Raw genomic sequence first — 23,216 nt, 5'->3', positions numbered from 1 at the left:
CAGTTAAGACATGGTCCCAAGGATTATTAACCCATTACCGTCTCTGCTCCAGTCTCTCCTGCAAGATGGTTTGACAGGTTGTAAATCTCTTTCTGAAGACCAGTTCCTTCTCTGGCTGGTGAGAGGATTCAGTATTTTCCTTCCCCTGGCATGAGACTCCTGAGGTGAGATTCCAATCTCTTGAAGTACTTTGGATAGTCTGGTAGCCAAAGGGAGGGGGCACGAGTACCTCTTTAGAATTTTCTCATTTCTACCAGACAGGCTGGCAAGGGAGACATAAATCCAGCCTGCTGTGCATGCTATAGTGGGAGGCAGTGATACGATCTCAGTGGATGGACTTAGCTTATGTAATGCTAAACAGGTGTCAGTACTAGGAACTCATTTATATTCATTGTTACAGTTCTGGATTTTTATATTACTTATTTACATTTTATTTTATATGTATATATTTACTTGCATATGTGGTGGTGTGAGTGCACATCTGTATGGATGTTCACGTGTGTGTCAGTACACATTCATGTCAGTACACTTTCACAAGTCTGATGTTAGGTGTCTTCTTCAACACACTTCATCTTATATTTTGAGGCAAGGTCTCTCATTGAAACTGAAACTCGCCAGTTGGGCTGGTCTAGCTGGTAGTTTGTTCCTGGGATTTCCTGTCTTTGTCTCCTTAGTAGTAGGATCACTAGGCCATACCTGTCTAGCTTGTATGTATGTGTTGGGTATTCAAACTCAGATTCTCGAATTTACATGGCAAACTCTTTACTAACCACCTCCTCAGCCCAGTTCTGGTCTTTTAATATGCAGCATTTAAAGGAAGACCAAACCTCATACTTCTTAAACTTTATTATGTTAAAAGTTAGATTCTGATTCCCTAGGCCTGGGCAGGCTTGGCATCTGCACTTTCACACGAACAAGTAACATCCACAGGTTGAACTAATACTTTCACAGGAAAGGAGAGGAAATCTTGTAATGGGTTGAGAACAAACAGCCCGGGAAATAGAACAGAAGTATGAATTTATTAAGAGAGCTCACAGTCAGAGATGGCCTCTTGGCCACATGACATAATTTTCATCCTAGGAAAACAGTGAAAGGAGGGAGAGAGAGAGAGAGAAGTTCAGAGAATCTAGAAGCCTTGGGCTGGTCACTTCCTGGACTTCTCTGCAGAACGGCTGCTATTGGTCTTGTTAAGAGACTCAGTGCTCCCCGTTCTGGAACCCATGCTGTTGAGGATTTTGTCAAGTTCTCCTGGGATGTTTGGCTTCTCCTCATTCTCAGTCTCACGGTGGTAGAAGTAGTTGAAATTGGAGACAATGACAGGCACAGGGAGGGCAATAGTGAGGACACCGGCAATGGCACACAGTGTACCCACAATCTTCCCTCCTGGGGTGGTCGGGCACATGTCACCATAGCCTACAGTTGTCATGGTGACCACAGCCCACCAGAAGCCATCAGGAATGCTAGAGAAATGGGACTCTGGCTCATCCACTTCAGCAAAGTAGACTGCACTGGAGAAAAGAATGACCCCAATGAAGAGGAAGAAGATGAGTAGCCCCAGCTCCCTCATGGAAGCCTTCAGCGTCTGCCCCAGGATTTGCAGCCCTTTAGAGTGTCGGGAGAGCTTGAAGATGCGGAAGACCCTCACCAGACGGATGATCCTCAGGATGGCGAGGGACATATTCTGCTGGGCGCTTGGCTCGGTCTCCTGTACTAGCTCTGTTATGAGGGTCGCAAAGTAGGGGATGATGGAGATGATGTCGATGATGTTCATGATGTTCTTGAAGAAGTCAGGCTTGCTGGGGCAGACCACAAACCGGAGCACCAGCTCAAAGGTGAACCACACAATGCAGGTGGACTCCACCATGAAGAAAGGATCAGTGAACATGGTCTGGGAGAGGCCTGTTTTGTTTGTATTGATGGTGGGGTCTCTGACCACCTTCAGCTCCCTGTCCTCTCGGAACTCCGGGAGTGTCTCCAGGCAGAAGATGGTGATGGAGATGACTACAACCAAAACCGAGACCACAGCCACACCTCGAGCTGCACTGGAGCTCTCAGGGTACTCGAAGAGAAGCCAGAATTGCCGGTGAAAGTCATTGGTGGGCAGCAGTGTTTCAGGGTCCTTAATGAAGCCTTCATCCTCCCGGAACTGGTCCATGGCCTCGCTACCCAGTTCATAGAAAGAGATCTCATCAGCGAAAACATCAATAGGCACATTGGCTGGCCGCCGTATTTTCCCACCAGACTGGTAATAATATAAGATTCCATCAAAACTAGGTCTGTTTCTATCAAAGAAATACTCATTTCTCATGGAGTCAAAAAATTGCATCCTTTTCTCCCGGTCTCCCAAGAGTGTCTCTGGGAATTGATTGAGAGTTCTGAGCTGAGTCTCAAACCTCAGCCCAGCAATGTTGATGATGACCCTTTGGTTTCCCTCATTCAAGACCACTGGCTCAGACCCTGGGGGATCCACATACTCTCCTGGGATCTTGGAGAAGGCAGTTTCATGGCTGATATTATCACTGATAAGGACTTTCCAGTTGGAAAAAGGACTGCTACCAGGTCGGCCTTTTGAGCTGGTTGGGTCAAAGTCTGTGGCATAGCCTGGCTCTTCATGGATTTCATCTGAGTTATCAAAATTGACCAGAGCAACTTCCATTTCTCTCCAGCTACACACATCCATTCTAGGGAGTCAGAACAGCAGCATGAAGACCTCAGTCTACTACACACTGGAAGCTGTGGGGAAGAAGGGATTTATTATATGGGAGTCAGGGCAGGATATACTGGTTCTTGACCATTGAGGCAAGACACAGCAGTAAAATGAATATGCTTTATAGTGTAAGATACAGTATTTAGCATTAGCTTGAGGAAGAATGCTGTGGTGTTTCCAGCAACAATAAATCCTTGGTATTATTTTGCTCCTCTGAGTTTGTACCCACCAACTACTAGTTTAAAAAAAGTACAAGGAATGATCCTAGGGATGAGGGGCAAGCTGTCCCCAGAATAGGAAGGTTAGAAACATGGTGGCATAAAGGCGGTCTCCATAAAGAGAAAGTTAATGTTCCTTGGTAATAATGTGCATAGTTTTGTATTCTTGTCAAGTCCGTCATTATATCCAGCACATTTCCACACCCACTGTCACTCTTAACTCTTCTGTGCCCAACAGTCAGTTTCTTAAAAATCTTCCTAGCCAAAGCTCTTCTCTTTTCTGTCAACTCCATCACTACCTCTTGGACCACGTCCTGAGGTCTGGGATGGTATTCAAGAAAACTAAGAAGATGGAGGCGGGGTGGCTGATCTACACACTTCATAAAAATTATGCTGTTTGTGACTGGAGCCCCTTATCTGGAAGGAGATCGTTGAGGGTAGCGTTAATGTGATACATGTGTGAAATGCTTGGCAGAAAGAGGATTTTATCTATTGCTGTGTTTGCCAGTGTCTCCACGTCACAGGAAATTTGGAAGTCACTAGCCAGTGGAAGTTTTTGGCTCTAAATCAAGGTGAATAATTTTCAGTGGAATTCTCTCTTTTCAGCCTTTCCTCCCTCCCTCCCTTCCTCTCCCATCTCTGTTGTGTAGGGGGCATTTGGGGTAGGCTTAGGACAAAAAGCACAAAGGCTTGGATATGCATGAACATAGACGAACACTCTCTCCAGTTTCCTGCCAGCTTCTGCTTCTATTGAAGAACACTAGTCAGGCAGTCTAGAGTGAATATGGAGAGAGAGGTAAGTGACCTAACCTGAGGTGGCATCTGTAGTGGCCATGGCCTTGGAATAGTTACATTACAGGGGACAGGGAGTCCCTGCTGTGTACAGTGTTGTAGTTTCTTCAAAGTGATTTCACATTCCCTTATCGCGCTGGATGGCAATAGTTAGAAGACAGCTGTATTGTATCAAGTGGGCAAGTGACTTTCAACAACTCTGTAGCTAGTGCTGCAGAGTCCTGTGAGCTCTGTGGTGGTGTCTTGGCCCAGAGCCATCGCTACTACACCACAGGGGGCTGAGGTGTAGGGAGCCAGGGTTATGGAACTGCAGGATCTCAGCTCTTTGGAGGCTTGCCTTGCCCGCTTTGCAGTCCATGTACAGTGATTAGATGGTTAGGTCAGGAGCTGAGCACCCTCTTAGACATGTGTGGCCTTTGCTGGCTTCCTCATTTCACCGAGCTACTCCTTCTCTATAGACTGCAGAAGATATACCCACGTGTGCACCTTGCGTGAGGCTTGGCAAAGAGCAAGTGGTTGGAACATGGGACGGAACTGTGTGTAAGATTTTTGAGAACAGAGCCAGCAGCTCAAATCCTGGGTCTATATATGTGCCCCTAACATGGGTGAAAGTGGACTGGCTTGGAGCTTAGTTTCACTACTCAGGGGATGTGTATTTTCGAATAAACTACTGGATTTTTATGACTCTTAGTTTTCTGCTATATGAAGTGGATAAGAAGAATTAGTAATTCCCATCTCAAAGACCATGCTGAGGGGCTGGGAGGAGGCTTAGTGGGTGAGAGAGCTTGAAATGCAAGTATGAAGAAATATGCTTGGATCCCTGGTACCCCAGGTGTGTCACATTCTCATCTAATCTCAGTTCTGTGGTGTGTGTGTGTGTGTGTGTGTGTGTGTGTGTGCACGTATGTGTTGAGGCAAGAAAGAAGCTTATATGCTTGCTGAGATTTTTCTGGCTAGCCAGTCCCACTAAAAAAGCAGTGAGTTACAAGTTCAATGGAATTCCTACCTCAAGGGAATAAGGCAGAGACAGACAAAGCAGGAAGGACACTAGATGGCCTTCTCTGCCCTCTGGGCATAGGACAGGCGCACCTGAACTCACATGTGCAAACTCAAATCCCAAAAGAAAGTGTACAAAGAGAGATTGAGAGTTACTAGGGTGTAACTTTGTAACCCCTAAGCTATCTTTTCTTTAAGTGTAGGTAACTGCCCTCCACCCTCCCTTCCTCATCACTACAGAAAACTCAAGGGGGAGAACGGGGTTCAGGTGAGGAAATGCAGAAGGAATCTCAGCTCTATACTCTTCCCATCTGCTCTACCTGACCCACCTCTAAGCTGTCCCACTTCTAGGCCACTTTCTCTCTTTTGTCATCTTCCCAGCTCATATGGACAGTCTATATCCTGCCACAGAGCCTAACTGGCCAGTCTAGCTCTATCTGCCTTCTTGTATCCTGGCTTGCTGCACTGAATACTCTTTGGCTCTCCATGTGGAGGGACAATAGGCTCCCTCTGCATGGCTCAGTCTCTGTACCTAAAGCCTCTTGCAAGTGCCCAGAGTGCGGGGCACTACTGTTTTTGCATGTTCTTGAAGGACAGGATTTACCTTGAATCACTCTCTGTACCAGTGTCCAGTCTGAAGTGGCAGATAGGAGGATGGTGGAGGGTTTGGGGGACAGCATCATTTCAAGCAGTGCATCCACACTGAGTGGTTATTTGGTAAATATTATTTGCTATGTTGGTTAATAAAGGCAGGAAGGAATGATTGCATGTTCCTGAGGGCAGGGATCATGTCTGGTTTTACACAGTCAGCCAACTCAAGTGCTCAGTTAATGTCTGGTGATTGAACGATGGAGTTGATGTCTGGTAAGTTTGAGTGACAGGCAGCATACTCGGCTCCGAGCCAGGACACCTGCATTGCCTACACTAACTGCTTGCGTATCTCATCAAGCCTCCGTTTGTGTTGTCACCTATAATAAGAAAATAGGCTGAGTCAAAGGAGCCAGACGAAAATGTATAGAGTAATTTCATGAATACAAAACCTCAAACGTTCCTTAACCTACAGCAGCAGGAAGCTGAGCGGCAGTGGCCTGGGAGGAAGGGTGGGAAAGCAGGAGGAATTACAACGTGGGCGCCAGTGATTGTCTCACAGGCGCATACACAGCACAGAAAGCACCAGGCTGCAGGCTTGGTCTAGTGTGCATCGTGGTATCCTGAATCCTCAAGGGTCAAAGGAGAGCAAGCAAACAGAGATCAGAGTGCATGCTTTGCCTCTGTTCTGCAAGATCTGGGTAAGGACCAAGGGAAATGACATGGTGTGTGTGTGTGTGCATGTGTGTGTGTGAATGTGTGTGTGCATGTGTGTGTGTGTGTGTGTGAATGTGTGTGTGCATGTGTGTGTGTGTGTGCGTGCATGTGTGTGCGTGTGTGTGCATGTGTGTGTGTATGTGTGTGTGTGTGTGTGTTTTGAAGGCTGTATGGGCTGCATCTGTGTGCTCTTTTGCTGCATGTGTGCTCTTGTGTGGAACTCACATGGTGCCCAGCTCCAAGACAGACCACATTATAAGGGCTCAGCAGATATTTTTTAAAAATAATCCTTTGAGAAGTTCACTTATGAGTACAGTGTTTACATTACTTGTATCTCCCCCTCCAATTCATCTTATGTTTCCACTCTCACAAATTCATGACCTCTTCTATCTTCATTATACATAGATATGATCTATGCATCTGTATGATCTACAGGATCTATTTAGTGTTGCTCATATGTACATGTGTTTAGCGCTGTTCACTTGATACTGAATACTCCATTAAGGGACTTATCCTTGGAGAAAACAGATTCTCCCTCTCAGAAGCCATTGTCTGACCTCTTCTTCACAGAGGGGCAGGGACTTGTGAAGGACCCTGATGGCATGTGGTATTTATGCAGATCTTGCTTAGGTTATCATATTGTTAAAATTCTGTCAACTCTGTCATGTTTAAAAGACACCATTTTCCTAGCTGGCTGGGATCAGTGGATATTTAGCAAGAGGGAATGCAACCCGTGACCTGGGCTCACTGTGCTTTCTGGATTCATAGAGGAGGGCTGCCCCTCTGAGTGTGTGTGTGTGTGTGTGTGTGTGTGTGTGTGTGTGTGTGTGTGTGTGAATCCAGTAGAGAAACGTCTGAAATGTGCATGCAGCCTCTGGCCATACAAACTACCTTCCATCCTAAACCCATGCTCATGCCATTTTGTAATATGGGAGAATCCTTTCCTTAGAGATAATTCACTTTGTTCCAATGGTCATTTGTAGTAAGGAAGATTGAATTTCATTCCTTCCCTGGATTCACAGCCTGAGGTATTGTTCTCTGGGTTAGAAAGGTCCCTCAGTAAGGAAGGAGCTGAGAATTTTTGGAGCAGCTTCCGTTGTTATGTTGGCTGGTGTGACATCTAATAGCAGTCTTGGCTTTTATTTGCTGGGCCTCTAAGGCCTCTGTAGAATTGCTCTGACTCCAGGCAGAGCTCTCACCCATCTGAAGGGATCACAATGTCTGATTCCTCTCATCATCCATATGCTCGCCCAGAACAGTGCTGGCTGCATCGGTGTGCAGATGGACCTCCTTCCCCATGGCACACTTCCTCCTTCTAGGCCACCATGTGTGCAGGCCACTCTTCTAACCTTGCCTGAAGGGACAGCTTTCCTGCAGGGTGCCAGGTGGAGGTACTTCTGTCCTCCTGAGAGCTCTCTAAAAGTTTGTCTATACTTTTCAGGGCCCAGTACTGTTGGTTCACGTTTTCCCTCCAGAGGGTGGCTATGCTTGTGTCTCACAGCATGTAGCACTCAGGAGCAGTCTAGCCCATCCACTGTCCTAGGGTATGTCAAATACCCTGGGACTTACTTGTTATCTTATTGCTCTTCCCCAGAGCCAGACAGACTTGTCGTATGGCCTGAGGCACATCATCTAGATACTGAGAAGCCCCTTTAAGCCATTTTCACTGCCTTTGCCTAGATCACAGTGTTTCCAGCTTCTCTGTTACTCTATAACATGTCTGGACTTTTGGTCCATGCACAGATGCTGATGAGTCTTTGTGGTGTGGTGGTCTCCACCATCACCAAGCCTCTTTCTGCACGCTCCACCACAGGCTTCTAAAACAGTCGTTTGCAGGTCTAACTTTGCAAGGTCACTGAGCTGTACTAAGCAGGAAGGATCTGGAGCCCATTCCTTGGCCTTTCTACACAGGTTGTCTTTGGTTGCCTAGCAACCCAACACCTCCTCTATAGTCAAGTAAGGTAGCAGCTGTCAGGGAGTCTGATAATGACTGCAAGAAGTCATCCGCAGAGACAACTGTGTATTCTGTGCCTCGGGGCCCCGTGTCTCAGAGACAGGGAGCACACGGGTATTTGTCACTGGCAAGGTCAGATATTTCAGGGTTGTCAGTTGGTGGAGGAGACCAGACCAGGGAGCTCTCAGGCAGGGCTAGTTTGGAATTGGGTTTTCATTGTCTTGTGGGGCTCTGAGTGGAGGATTGCCAGAAAAGGAGGTGGAAGACTGACTGTGGCGCTGCTCTGTCTGGACAGGAGAGGGCGCTGTTGTCTCACTGGAAGCAATTCCTGGCCTTGGTGCTCCTTTCATGTTTGATTTCCCTCTTCTACCCTCTATGGCCAGCTAGCTCCAAGTCTTGGTGGTCCTCTCCAGGCTAGCTCTCAAGACTACCACTTTCTTTTCTCTCTTCAGCAAACACTGCCACATTGAGTGACTGTGGGTACAGGCTCTGGGGGCAGAGACAAAGGCCAGCTCTCAGTTTCCGCGTGGCTCTTGATCTTGCATGGTCTGCCCATTTGCTACCTGTGTGACTGTGGACAAGCTGGAGGATCCTTTGACTTAAGGTCCCTCAGCATTATGGCGACTTCCTTGCTTTCTGCTTCAAGAGTTGCTGGAGAGGGACTTATGCCACACAGAAGCACCTCACATGTGATGTAGGTGCTCTGTGGATGCTGATAGTGTCAGGGTGAGATTGGTCCTTCCACCTTCCCCTCTCTTGGTACCATGTTCTACCCTTCTTGGTGCAGTAGCAGAGCATTCTCAGAAGCTGCCTGAGATGCATGTGATGCTGAGTGAGAAGAAGGCCAGCAGAGGCCAATTTCTGTGGCCTGATCGCTATTCCTTTGTGCTCTGGTAAGACTATCTCCTCCTGTCCTGGCACAATGGGTGAGGTGATTGCTCACCTCAGATTAACGATGCATATGAAATCCATAAAGGGTTTGAACCTGGCACTGTCTACTGTCATTGGCAAGGACCCTTATCTTCATTTAACATAGAGAGACAATGAAGTCCAGGAAGGTGTATGACTAGTCCATGCTAGGAAGCTGTGACTCACACACGGGTGTTTAAATTCCAAACTCAACATTCTTCCTATTACCCTCTAATTCCACAACAGCAGACCCACATGGGTGATGCTCATGTGAATTCATTCAATTTTTCTAGAAACTGTGATACACACACACACACACACACACACACAGAGGCATGCATACATGTGCTTGCATGCATGTGAAACAACATATGCCCACACATAGACACACACTTCTTGTACAAGTACTCACAGACACATGCATATTACACACACAGTTACCAAGACATCTCAGCAAATATGCAGATACATAAAGGCAGACTCCTGCACCACCACCCACACTGCACAGACGTTTCTATTCCAGGGGTGCCTGGCCCCTTTCTCCAATCTAATCTTTTTGCCTCTCGGAACAGGAGAAGATTCTGTTGCTTGCAGCAATTGAAGAAGGCAGAGAGGACTGGAGGGGGCTCAGATGGCTGGTCACGTGGCTCTCTTCCTTGTTAGAGTGGCGATGGGCACAGCGTGGGCAGTGTGTCTCTCTCCCTGTGAGGACTGCTCAAGGACAAAGCTATCTTCCTAAAGGGATGGAAAGATGCAGGCAAGAGCTCTTTCACTTAAACCCCGAGTAGCAGTAACAATTCGGAAAGGAATGATCCCAGAATAATTCATTCCAGGAGCGATGAGAGGCTTACAATTTAGCTGCTGTTAACCATGGGGACCAGAACCCACTGATCTTGGGGAAAATAATTTTACTTCAAAAATCAGCCAGGAAAAAAGGTCTCTTGGACTCTTTGCCCTGGACCTCATGGTTTTGTGCATTAAGGGCCCACGTTGCCTCCCTATTTGCCTGTGAGAGAAGGGTGCCTCTGTCTCTATGGTGACAGGTTTCTAGACACCAGGGGAAATATGGCGAAGCCTTGCTTTTGGATACTGTATGCCTTCTTGCAGGTTCCAAAGTGGTGAAACTGAACTAACTGTGGGCTTCCTGTCTGCAGAGTTCCCATGGTGGCTGTTCCCAAACAGGCTCATGGGAATGTGTGGATCCAGGAGTACCTCTACAGGGAAGCGAGGCAGAGCCCAGAATGGTCTACAGAGCAGCACACCTTGTCCTCAAGCAGGTTCCCATGCAGATTCTGCATCCTACTACTTGTCCTGTCAGGAATTTAGATGACCCCTCTGAATGTTCCTGCTGGTCACCCCCACTTAGCTGCCTCAGGTAGAACAGGACGGTAGGTAAGGTGGGGCCTATGTTCCTGTAAAAGTTCTCCCCCAGCCCCCAAATGTGAAGCTGTTTCTAATTAATCCTAAATAATGCAAGAAAGAATGTTTTTTTTTAGGAAAAATCTATTACTGGTGATACGACTTTTTAACTCTTTACTCCTGCTTAACCTTGCCAACAGCCACTGATTTCATACAGCCAGTTTGTTAGTTGGAAACAGAGCAGGTATGGACTCCAGGGCCCTGAGCCCCAGTGTGGCCTCTGCTTCTCACTAGCTGTGTAACACTAGGGAAATCTACGTGTTTGTTGTTTGCTTTTAAAATAGGCAGAGAAACACCTGCCTGCCCACTCAGGTCCGATCTGTGTTGACCGAAGTACATGTGACACGACAGGTAGTCAAAGTAGACTTTCAGTCTTGCTACATCTGTCCCTGCATGAAGAGGCTGGAGGAATCAAGGCACGAGAAGCCGGCAGCTTCCGCGACCCTTCCACTCTTGTGTCCCATGCCGCTTTGTACAACTCCTAAGGACTTCTTTTGTATTCTTGTTTTCTTTTGACAGACACAGCAGGTGGACTTGACCTGGGAAGACTGCTATTATCTAAAGATGGGGGTATTTCTCATCTAGAGTGGTTAGGGAAGGTGAGGCAGGGACCTGACGGTGTTTAAATCTGAGCCTAGTTCTTGCCAGTGCTTCTTGGAAGCCTACACCAAGGTTTAGGATAGGCCCTTTCATCTTCTAAGATCTGACAATGTGCTGCCATTCATCATGGATGAATTAACCTAGGATCGCCCCTACCCCTTCCTTCCTTTATCCTCCGATGAGGCTCTTTGCTTAGCCATGTGGTCACAAGCATGGATGCTGAGGCTGTTGGCAAACTCCACTTCCTGTGGCCCTGTGCAGGCTGCTTCCTCTCTGTTTCTTCTTCTCTATGGTGCAGAGGATAGGGGCATACGAACTCTTAGGAAAACTCTAAACACCATGACATGTACTATGTAAAAGTTGGTTGTGATGTATGTCAGAGGCTGGGCCTAGCTGCCTTGGGCTGTATGTATAAAATTTTTATCATTGTTATAACCATCATTATCATCATAAGCTTGACACAGGTACCTAGTTTAAACTTAAACTTGAAATCCTCCTGCCTCTGCTTCCTGAGTTATGAGGTCACAGGTGTGTGCACCTCTCCCAGTTGTTGGCTTGGTTTTGATAATACTGCTAAGGCTGACCTTTGCTCCCATGCTGAGCTCACCCTGACTTTCCCTTCCCCCAAGACATGCCCTAGTCTTTCACTGCTCTGTAAAGGCCTCCTTCTTCACAGCCATCTCACTCGGTCATTTCCAAAGCCTTTGAGATGTGCCTTCGTGATGTCTCCTGTCTGCCTGATCCTCCCTGACACCTGTCTTACCATGACCTGTTCAGACATTTCCTCTCATCTAGATGTCTGTTGTGGATCCTTAAACCTTTCTGTACCCCCTGTTCAGCTCCCAGAGAGTTCCTTCTTCCAACTAGAATGGACCCAGGCATCCAAGCTGAAGGTCTTCAGGGGAATCCCGTTACTCCTACTCTAGCAAGCATCCTCCAAGTGCCTCTGTCTCCTGTGTTGTGGTGGGACCCTGGGACCAATTCCATCTGTGTGGACTCATGTGACATCCATCAAGGGATAGAGGAGAGCAGTAAGCTTGACCCTTGCTCCAGCTGGCAGCAGTCACTCCCCACACATTCTCCATTGCTCCCCTTTCCCTGTGTAGGTGGCTTATGGTCAGAACGCCAAGCCCTGTGTCCTCATGTTGACACTGGATATAACATGACAGATGCCATCGTCTCTCTTTTGTAAGTACCTCCAAACTTCCTCACATTTCAAAATTGTTTCTCTTCCTCCTCTTTCTTCCCCCTCCTCTTCTTTGTTTTTGGTTTTTGAAACAGGTTTTCTCTGTGTAGTCCAGGCTGGCTAGGAGCTCATGATGTCCTTGGTTCATCTTTCTTGTGTTGGAATTACAGGTGTATGACACCATAGCTAGCTGTTTGCAGGATTTCCGAAGCTATGTGACCTTGAGATAGTTATTTCAACTCTTTTCTTTTAAATCCCCTAATCAGGAAAGCAAGCATAATAACAATGTTTGCAGTGAGATCTGGGAGAAAGATTCATATCCTTGCCTAACCCAAGGCCTTAGAACAATATGTTATGTTGAACACAGAAGAACCACCGAAAGAAAATATTTGTTGAATAATTCATTGTTTGGGACAAAAAAGCATCATTTGGGGAAACAAAGCACTTATAGTAGAATTGTAGGCATTTGCCTATGGGAGTGGAGTGGGCTTATGGAAGTGGGGTGGTAGGAGGGGTTTGCTGTGTGTCTGACAGAATACAATAAAGCTAGTGTCTTCCTGCCTCTAGTTTCCCAAGGTCTGCTCTTCGGTTGACTTTCCTGTGGAGCACTGAGCAGGAAGGTTATAGAGGGTTTTCCGGGGGCTCCTTAAGTCCCAGCAGGACTCCAGAATATCTGGAGCATGCACAGAGGATGAGGATGTGGTGAACAGCTATGCTTTCTTCTCAAAGAAAGAAAACCCAGACTGAAGCTGGTGTTCTTGGAATACCTCAAGCTAAACAGCTGGGAAAGCAGATCATAAGAAGAATGCAGCTTCCCAAGAGCATGCTGGGAAGTGAGCCAGCTTGGCTGACTGACACTTGTTGCCATGCATGCAATTGAATTTTCCCAGAATGCCTCCAGACCTCTAGGAGAATGCCAATGGGAGCCTGAAGAGGGCCCAATGAAGAAAGCATGGGTTAGCACTCACCAGCAGGAGTGCTGTCTCCGACCTAGTGAGCCTACGCAGCTCTTCAGGGGTCAGCTGGCCATAGCAGAAGGGATGTGCTGCTCTCAAGGTCCACAGGAAGACTAGCAGGGAGGATCCTGGTCAGCAGATACTTGGGATTCAGAAATCCTATCCCTGAGTGAAACAGGATCTCTCTGCTTCTCTCTGCCCATGGAGGAAGCTCCAGCGAGAATATCCAGCTCTGTTGGGTGGCACGGTGCAGAATGCCTGGGCAGGGCACAGGGCACAGGGCACAGGGCACGGGTGAGCTAAGGTAAGGACAACTGGCAGCTTCATCACCATAGGCACACCGCTCAGTTACTGACCAGGAAGCTGAGTTAGTCACTAACTTGGGATACTTTCTAAAGCTAACATGACAACAGGCGGGTAATGGAGTTGAGCAGTGGGACCAGGTGTCTCCACATGAGTGCTAGTGTCCAAAAGACCTTACCACAAGGTAGTTTTAGGCAGTATCCTGAGTTGTTATTGTTGTTGTTATTATGTGTGTTTGTATAATATGTGCATGTGAGTGTACGATAGCGCGCGCGTGCGTGTGTGTGTGTGTGTGTGTGTGTGTGTGTGTGTGAGAGAGAGAGAGAGAGAGAGAGAGAGAGAGAGAGAGAGAGAGAGAGAAAGAGAGAGAGAGAGAGTGAAAATCAGAGGATAACTTTCAGAAGTAAGTTCTCTCCATCCAGTGTGGGCTCCTTGGATTAAACCCAGGTTGTCAGGCTCACATGTGGCAAGTGAATTGTGTGACCACAGGTAAAATTGTCTTCCTCCTGTCAGTAGGGTAAATCAAAGCTCAGCTGACTTTGACCTCCAAGAAGCCATCCATTCACAGCTGGTGACAGAGAAAGGGCCTTGTCCAGCTTGGCTAGAGCCAGTGACCTGGGAGAGAAATGAACACCAGACCTCAGAAACAGAGAGCCCAGCTGCTGTTGGTGGCACTGTAAATGTCCCCACCAGACTGAGAACACAGACTTCACACTCTCCTTCTGCCTCTAACCCAGGCCTCCTGCCATATTTTGCATGTGATGATATTTGGGGGCCAACTATCCCTTTCTTTTCTCAGACCCAGTCAGACCATGTAATGACTCACTGGGAATGCTGGGGCTCCTCTTTGAATGTGGGAGTCTGGATGGGACTCAGTTGCTGAGTCTACCAGGATGGGGGAAGGGTTGGTGGTGGTGGCAATTTATTAACTTGCTACATTTTCATGTATTCCAACTGGCTCTATTGGCTAAAGTTCTCCAGAGGAACAGAACAAATTGAATGCAAATACAAGAGGAGGGGCCTTATTAACTTTAGGAGTGACTTCATTAGATTGACTTGTACAATCAGGGGTTGAATGGTCCCGCCATGGCTGTCTACAGACTGGAGAGCTGGGGAAAGCAGTAGCTGTTCAAGAACTTAGAAGCCGTCTGGCAGGAGAGACCAATGCTACAACCCCAGTCCCAGATTTGTGTCTCAGACCTCTCTGGAGTATCGCTGGTACAAGTCTGTCTGCAAAAGCTGAAGCATGAGGAGATTGATGGCTGCAGGTGACACCAGCAAATGACATACCCACTCAGACAGGGTCAAGTGGGCATTTGCTTGTGAGTTCTGCTTTCTGCCTCTTGCCTACAAGACAGTGTCACTCACTCTCAGAATGGGGGTTTGCATCTGGGTTCACTGACCCACATACCCAGTGTTTCTGGAAGCATCCTCACAGACATACTTAGAAGTGTGCTTCTTGGTCCAGGTGTGTTGATAACTGAGATAAACCATCACATTAATTATTGGATGCAGAAACTGTTCTGGATGCTTGAGTAACAAGGAGCCCAAACATGAGCTCCTTTCAAGGTGCTTATGGTCCAGAAGGTGCTCCAACAGAACCAGTCAGTTTTCTACTGGGAGATAGGCACCAAGTCACTGATGATCTCAAGGGATGTTGGTCCCCTTGATCAAGCACTCTTGGAATAACAGCTGGATAATCAGAGAGAATATGGGCTCCACAAGGAACAGATTTTCTATGGGTGAAGAAAGCCCTACCTTTCTCATATCTTATGTGTTCTTTACTCTCTACATTTCTATTCATAGAAGAATCAATTGAGAAAAGTAAAACATGAATATGTTTGAATTTCATGTGCAAACACATTCACAGAGAAAATACACAGGAGATAGCCTGGAGCTGGTCATAGCATTTACTGAACACTACACCCAGCAGTTAATATTTCTCAAGCACTTATGACAGATCAGGTACAGGGCCTAGTGCTCTGCCTGTGTTAGTTCATTCAATCCCACAGGCAACAGGAGTGCGTTCTAGGATTATTCCAGTTTTACCAAAGGGGAGACTGAGTTGCTGGAGAAGTTAAGTTGCTCAAAGTTTTGGGATATCAGAGCTGATTGGGAATTCAGGCTTGAAGACATCAGCTCTGTGCTCATGGGCTGAAGGGGTCGCAAGCAGGGAAGCAAGTGGCTGTGTGGTGGAGGAATGAACTCAGTTGTGGTTTGCCCTGAAGTTACTGTATTTTGATGCTAATTCCACTGCCCCAAGGACAGCTGCCTAGTCAAGGACTCAGAACTCAGGTGACTTCACCAGAACCACCTCTCCATTGAATTTGTAAAGTACTGGTGAAGGGCAGGTACAGGATAGAAGGAGGCCTGTCATTGGAGGAGAAGAAAGGATGGGCGAGAGAGAAGTTTGAAGGAAGGAGGAGACTAGGGGAGAGAGAGGAGAGACTGTGGCAGGACAAGATGGCAGGTGATGTTAAGATTCTGCTCTGTGTATTTACAGGTTGTTATTAATGTTCTCAAGGGATGGATAGTACCAGGCAATGTATGTTTAAGTGGGCAATTATATCTTACCAATTGGATCTAAGATTATTGTGTTGTGTGTTCTTTTATGTGAGGGTTTGAGTGTAGGAAAGTGTGTATTGGCAGGAGACAATGGGCCGCCGCAGAGTTGGGATGTGATTCCGTGGTGCGGACCTAGCAGGGTAAAAGACAACACTATACTTTTATTATTTATATATTTTTACAACAACAGAACTCTGCTCGAGGAATGCAGTGAGAACTTCTTTGCAAAGGAGCATCTGAATCAAAAAAGAGGTGATCGAGATTGAGAAAAGGGTGCAGGGAAGAAGGCATTCCACAGAGAGGAGAATCTTTGAGGGTGATACAGTTAAAGTCCAGAGAGCAATTCTCTTGTGACACAAGTGTGGAGCATAGGAAGGAAGGGTGTATGCTTTGAATAAGTTGGTGTGGTGCTTTGAATAAGAATTCCCCCATACACTCTTATGTTTGAATACTTGGCCCTTAGTTGGTGAAACTATTTGGGAAGAATTGGGAGGTGTGGCTTTTTTGGAGGAGGTGTGTCACTGGGGGAGTGCTTTGAGGTTACAAAAGACTCCCACTACCTCCAGTATATTCTCTCTCTCTCTCTCTCTCTCTCTCTCTCTCTCTCTTTCTCTCTCTCTCTCTCTCCTTCTTGAAGGTCAAGGTTATGGTCTTAGCTGTTCCTATAGCCATACTTCTTCTCTGCCATCATAGACTTTAACACTCTAAAACCTCTAGCATGATTAAATGCTTTCTTTTATGAGTTGCCTTGGTCATGGTGTTTTGTCACAGCAATAAAAAACTAAGACATTTGGGTAGCACCTATACAGGCTACTGCATACTCAAGACTGATGGTATGGGTATGGTCTGGTTACCAGCTAGAAGGCATTCTGGCACCCACCCAACCTGGCTGAGCCTGAGGCTGGATGACCAGGGAGGAAGGAGTTGGGATCCAAGAGGCAGGGCATTTATATCCAGGAAAGGTGGATCCTTATCTGTGTCATCGCTGTCGTCGTCGTCATCGTCGTCGTCGTCGTCGTCGTCGTCGTCATCATCATCATCATCATCATCATCATCATCATCATCATCATCATCATCACTTTTTATTCAGAGCAATCTTTCCACAGAGTCCAATATTTAAAGCAGGTGAATGAAGGGTAGAATCCCGAGTCCTGCCTGCTTGGCCTCCTGGTTCCCTATTCTTGGAGTCCTGCCAGCTTCTCAGAGCACAGTCTTCCTACTGGCAACGTCATGGCTGTTTCTGGTGCTGCCTGGGTGAGAGGTCTTCTGTTCTCTTCTCTGCAGCAAGCAGACAAGTGACATGGTGCCATTTTGTCCTTGCCTGAGAACCTGATCTCCTTGCTCTCCACTCTGACCTCTGGATCTTTTACCGCCTTCAGCTTTGGAGCAGGGCCAGAGGCCCGGTGCCTCTATCTGACCAACCATGGACACTGAGCCATGTAAAATGAACTCCCCTATCAGATCCTGGGGCCTCTCAGGCTTCCATCTAAGCTTGGCCTCCTGATCCCAAACTCCTGTTCTCCAGTTTCTGGGGTAAAAGAATGAACAGGGCTGCACAACCATCTAGAAGCCCCCATCACCCTAACTATTATGTTCTGGAATTAGACTTGGCTGGGAAAGGGAAAGGCAGCCGGAGGAGAAGGGGCACTGAGGTCAAAGGTTGAGCCAACAAGCTGTTTCTTTTCGCAAGGTCAATGAACTATCACCTGATCTGAATGTCAGGGTTAGATTTCCATTTATATTGTTCTGGACCAGCATAGACCTGCTTTATCTCTCTGCATCTAAAGACATTTTTGCACCAAGCAGGTTCTTTGCATGCAGACAAATGAGAGCTGTATACCATGACATTGTGCTCAGTATTGGCTAACTTGGAGGGACAGAGGGAAGCAGACAGCAAAAAAGACTCATGCCTACATGGAAATAGAGAGAGCCACCTCACAGGATGCTGGGGATGAATGTTGCATGCATTTCGCTCTGAGCCTACAACATGGGAAGCTTGCACTAGACAGAACCGTGTTGATGAAAATAATGTCAATAATTTCTACTGAATCATAGAGGAGGGAGTGTAAACAATGGAGGGGTGGGAAGATGTCATCTCTCGGGAGCAGGTGATGTTGAATCCAAGGATAAATGGGAGCTCTTGAAGCAGGGAAGGAACTTGTGTGTAGAGTAAGGGGCATCGAGAAGCATGTTCTGGGGATGGTGAAGGAAGGAGGGGTGCACTTGTGCCTGGCTTCTCTGAAGCGATTCAACCTTGGAAATGTCCAGGCTTTCTCCATAACACAGTATCACAGACTTGAGAGTCCTGGATTCAGATTAGGTACAGGTTAGAATTTTAACAATGTTAATGGTGTTCTTCTTGGCCATTCTGTGACTCAGTCCTCCAGCACTGAAGGGGAAGTTGCTGTCTCGCTAGGTCTTTTTTTGTGGTTTGAGGCTCAGAAGAAGCAATGAGGTCTCTGCTCCTGCTTCTGGCACGAAACACAGAATCTGAAACCAGGAATTCTGGACTTGAAAGGTATTAGGATGGTTTACTTCACTTCTTTCTCGGTGTGGGAGCTGCTCTACAACCTCATGGTTGGGTGGTATCCTTTGTATAACACATCAGGCCGGTGCCAAGGTCAGTAGACCATTGTCATCTCTACTACAGCCATTGCTATATCCACACTATGCCAAAAGAGGAGATGATGAGAAGGCAGGGAGTTGAATGGCCACTGGCTATTGATTCAGGCTCTGAAGGGCCTTATAAGTCATCAATACAACTCCTGATTTGTACAGACACAGGACTGTGTGTGGGGGCTGTGTCTCACCCAAGCTTACCTAGTGAGTTTGGGGCAGTACTCTTAATTTCTATATGGCAAGTCTATTTCCCAGAAGTCTTTGACTTAGCTGCCTCCTGATTAGTGACAGTCTCTGGGGGAAACTGACCAATTTCTGCAAGCTCTGCCTCCGGATGTGGAGGCTGAGTCCCTGGATTCACAATGCACCACTCATATCACCGATACTGCCATCCGATCCAGCAGTGTGGAATGGGCCGGGCAGTGCAGAGTGTTGTGACTGGGATGTTGTCCCTGCATAGTCAGGGAAACTGGGGCAGAGGGACATACTAGAGTAGGCTGGTGGGGTAAAAATGTGGGATTGGCTGGCAGACATTATAGAAAGGAGGTCATGCTGAGGAACCTTAAAGTTGTTACTTTAGCTAAGAATTTAGCATTTAGGGGAACATGGACACAGGTAGCTATGCTCCACCATCCAGGCCGCCAAAGATGCTGGTGCGCATACATCAGTATAGGACGTGCAGTTGGGAATTTCTCTGGCATCAGCACTGGGATATCACTCCTACTTTATTTAAGGAAGGAGCAAGGTAAAGCCTTATGCTAGAGGACCTGGTCACTGCAAACTCCCCAGTTGTAGTTTCAGACTCTGGGAACAGGGAAAGGCTAGTAGGGTCTGGAGGAGGCTGCTAGCTGTGTAAGAGGGCCGGCCCATCTATATGAATAAATGAATAACTACAGACTCTAGGGACCATGCAGGTCACAACAGGCTGCCTAACCCCATCTTGTCCAGCCAGACTCCACTAGGCTGGGTTCACGACTCAGTGGTATTGGTTTAGAGGTAAGACCTTGGAATGCTGGAGGCCATTTTGGATCAGGCCTGTTATTCGGTATTTAGTGTAGCCTTCGGCAATCCTGTTAGACTTCCTGTGCCTCAGCTTTCCATCTGTAAATTGGGGATAATATCCAGGTTCAGCATTTCCTACAGGTTTGTTTTATCTATCTATCTATCCATCTATCTATCTATCTATCTATCTATCTATCTATCTATCTATCATCTATCTATTACCTACCCATGTATTCATTCATTTATTGCTTATAATAAAGCAATGAGGCACGGTGTCAAAGTGACCAGCTGTCTCTTATCGGTCATGAGGTCCTTCCATCTGCAAGTCCCCACAGCAAGAGCTTGGCCTCTGCCTTCATCTTTGTCCCCTACAGTGTTCAGGATGGAGCCGTGTCCCACCGTGCAGACCAAGCAAGAGGACGGGCCGCAGCTGAGGCCAGTCTGCGGGGCTCTGGCAGCCGGCAAGGTTGCCGAGGAGGGAGAAGCCTGGTGATGGATGTGGCTGCCAGCCTTTGCCCATCTGGTGGCCTGGGCAATCTGCATAAAAACAAAGACAGCTCCAGTGACATGAAATATTGATGCCCTGAGACTGAGCAGAGTGGCTCACAGCAAAGGCCCGGCTCCTGGCCTTGAGGATAATGGCACCTCTTTCCTGTTTAGGTTGATTCTAAGGGCTGTAGGGAGGGACAGTCAGTCTGCTGGAGAGGGCCACCAGGGAGTCCTGGTAGACAAGCATTAGTTTTGAGTTTCAGGTAATACTGACTTTAATTAAGCCAAATTGGAAAAAAAAACCCACTGTGGATCAGGTTTGGATAGCTCAGTTTTTGTGGGTCTTGACCCCTTTGAAGGTCGAGCAACCTTTTCACAAGGGTAGCATATCAGGTATCCTGCATATCCTCTATTTATATTATGATTCATAACAGTAGCAAAATGGAAGTTATGAAGTACTAATGAAATGATTTCATGGTTAGGCTCACCACATGTGAAGAGCTTTGTTAAAGGGTCACAGCATTGGGTAGGTTGAGGAGCACTAGATTCTAGTCTGAAGAAGGTAGACGGGGGCTTGGTCTCTCAGCAAGCCTGACTTATGGGTGCCATCTGACCCTCGGAAGATGCTCCTTGCCTCAGTGCAGCCTTTGGGGAATAAGAAGGTAGGGAGCAGAGGATCCAGCTCCAGGAAAGATCTAACATGGGGAAGTGTGACCACAGGAGTCTATTGCTACTAATACGCTGCAGGGGGCTACTCATAGAAATTGCTCATTTCAATCCTGCATACACAGCTCTATGAACTCACAGATTCTCTAAGTGGTGAGCAAGGTTGGAAGTCAGGTCGGTGGAGTCCAAGGGGGAAAATAGTGGGTCTCTGTCCTCAGGGAGGGCCAGGGCACTTTTTTTTCCTCTCTGGCCTCTCCCAGGAGGGGTGGCGGCGACGATACACAATCTGAACTCCTTTCGTAGCCTGTCCTGTAGGCATTCCTTCTGGCCTAGGCCTCTTCATCTCCATCTGCCAAAAGCGCGTGAACATTCCACAGAGGCCAGATTCCTATTGCCAGAGCAGGCTGGTCCTAATAGGCCTCTCAGTGCGAGCAGCTCCAGGCCCCCAGCCAAGGCTTAGTCATCCTTGCTTCCTCAGCTCCTGGCACGAGGGAGACACCTGAAAAGGTTGCATGAAGAGGGGGGTGGCAGGGAGACCAGGGCTGGCCAGTAGGATGAAGGGAGCCCCCAAGGTAGAGAGCAAAGACCAGTAACTCTTGTTACAGAGGTTTAGTGGGAAAGGGGTCTCCTCTGAATCTGAAAGCACGCTCCTTGGGGATTGGCAAGATTTAGCTGGTTTCCTCTCTGGTGAATTGGTTTCACCTTGCTAGCAGAGCTATAGCACATAAGCCATTTGGGTGTTTTGGTTTTTGTTTTATATATATTTTTTCCCTTTTAAAAGGAGAGGCACATTGATGGTGGGAAACCATGGCAACAAACAGAAGAAAACAACTGTGGTGTTTGGAGCCAGTTGGGTCATGTTTTTACATTCTTACTGTAAATAAAGCTGCCTTGGCTGGGTTGGGGTTAGATAGGCCTCTCTCATCCCATAAGCAAACAATGACAGCTGTGTACCCTCCCATGCCTATCCCTTGGTTTGGTATTTCCTATGGACCAGGTAGCATTTGGTGAACACAGGTTTAAGGCTTGCCTGTTCTGGGCTGTCTCTATTAGGTCTGTGTGAACAGGCTGAAGAATCCAGATGTATTTGAACCATTTTCCTTTCATTTGCTTGGTGATCAGAGTTGGGACACTGGCCTATTTCTTACTAACTTGAGTATATGTGGGCAGAGGCTGGGGAGAGGACAGTAGGCTACATTATTTTGTTTGATAGATAAAATTACTAGCTCAGTCTTTTTGAGACTGGAGATTTATCACTCAATCTTTATACACACACCATTCTGAGTGATTGCTGCAGTATGCAAATTTGATCTGTCATCCCCCTTTTCGAAATTCTTCAATGACAGCCATCTGTTTCTTAAGCTTGATCATAATTCTTGGCTAGGCATGATATTGCAAGACTGAAGACCACAATCCTTGACCTCCCTTAGAGTTTTGGTCAACTGGCTTTCAGCAGACCCTCACTGGCAGAAACAGGCCTGGGTCACACTAACTAACCCGTAGATGCACATGGCCTTAGAAATGATTGACTCAAACCCCACTGAGTTTGTGGAGTGGTTTGTGATCTTACCATACATAATTGACAGAGTAAGAAAGCAACAGTCAAGATGCCTGGCTATGATGAAAGACACAAAGAGGGGCTGGAGAGATGGCTCAGCGGTTAAGAGCACTGACTGCTCTTCCAGAGGTCCTGAGTTCAAATCCCAGCAACCACATGGTGGCTCACAACCATCTATAATGAGATCTGATGCCTTCTTCTGGTGTGTTTGAAGACAGTGACTTATATATAATTAATAAATAAATAAATCTTAAAAAAAGACACAAAGAGCAAGAGAAAGCCATCAAGACGAGAAAGCTCAGTGTCTATGAATGAATTAGTGAATGAATGAATGACACAAGGCAGCATGTGTATGTGTGCACGTGAGTGCACACCCATACCCACACACAACCCCTTCAACCTCTGACCCTTTTTCCCAAAGATCAGGGATTATCAAGAAAGATTATAAAAGCCAGAGGTTGCAAAGGATTCCTGCAAAGCTATGTTGTTTAGACATGACAGATCTGCTGTACACATGAATTCAGAGGGTTCCCTCTAGAAGACCTGCCTGGGCAAGGTCAAGGCAATCAAAACTGAAGCACATATGGGAGAGAAGCTCACAAAGTCCCACTCTTAGCTGAGCAGCTATTGGCTGAAGGAAGGTCAGTTTTCTCCAGGAATGCTTCTGTGGGTAGGCTGTCCATGTTCCTGTGGATGGCCCAAGGCTTGAACATACACTGGAGACACCAACCAGACTCAGTGGTCTAAAAGAGAGTCCATGAAGTTGGGAGGGAGATATGCTGATGGTGCCTTGAGAGAATTTAAGGGAACTAGGGGTGGATTGGATTTGATCAAACACATTATAAATATGTGCAAGATTCTTAAAGATTGAATAAAATAGATATAAATAGAAGAAAACTAATAAGCAACTGTGGTGGAGAGGAGGAGAATCAGGTTAAAGTGCCTTTGGATGGAGATCATAAAAAGGTTGAG

At 46.9% G+C, this 23,216-nt stretch overlaps 1 protein-coding gene and 1 long non-coding RNA gene across 2 annotated transcripts in view; one reads left to right on the top strand and one right to left on the bottom strand.

The window, feature by feature from the left end:
• Positions 1–1,001: 1,001 nt before the first annotated feature.
• On the bottom strand, positions 1,002–13,077 carry Kcna10 (potassium voltage-gated channel subfamily A member 10). The gene is made up of 2 exons (NM_001191713.1): positions 13,055–13,077; positions 1,002–2,733 (listed from the first exon to the last, which is right to left on the bottom strand). The coding sequence occupies exon 2, from the start codon at positions 2,678–2,680 to the stop codon at positions 1,145–1,147; it is 1,536 nt and encodes a 511-aa protein (NP_001178642.1). The 5' UTR covers positions 2,681–2,733; positions 13,055–13,077; the 3' UTR covers positions 1,002–1,144.
• The window catches only part of LOC120100911 (uncharacterized), a 24,885-nt gene continuing 14,354 nt past the window's right edge, over positions 12,686–23,216 (top strand). Inside the window, exon 1 of the long non-coding RNA XR_010064383.1 lies at positions 12,686–13,346. This is a non-coding gene — a long non-coding RNA (uncharacterized LOC120100911). The remainder of the gene's footprint in view (positions 13,347–23,216) is intronic.

The sequence above is a fragment of the Rattus norvegicus genome, chromosome 2, assembly GCF_036323735.1.
Source record: "Rattus norvegicus strain BN/NHsdMcwi chromosome 2, GRCr8, whole genome shotgun sequence".
NCBI classification, from domain to species: Eukaryota; Metazoa; Chordata; class Mammalia; order Rodentia; family Muridae; genus Rattus; species Rattus norvegicus.
This window is presented reverse-complemented; position numbering and strand designations above follow the sequence as displayed.

What these genes read in the sequence shown, in the direction of transcription:
- Kcna10 (NM_001191713.1), bottom strand. Translation starts at nt 2,680, where the DNA reads ATGGATGTGTGTAGCTGGAGAGAAATGGAAGTTGCTCTGGTCAATTTT.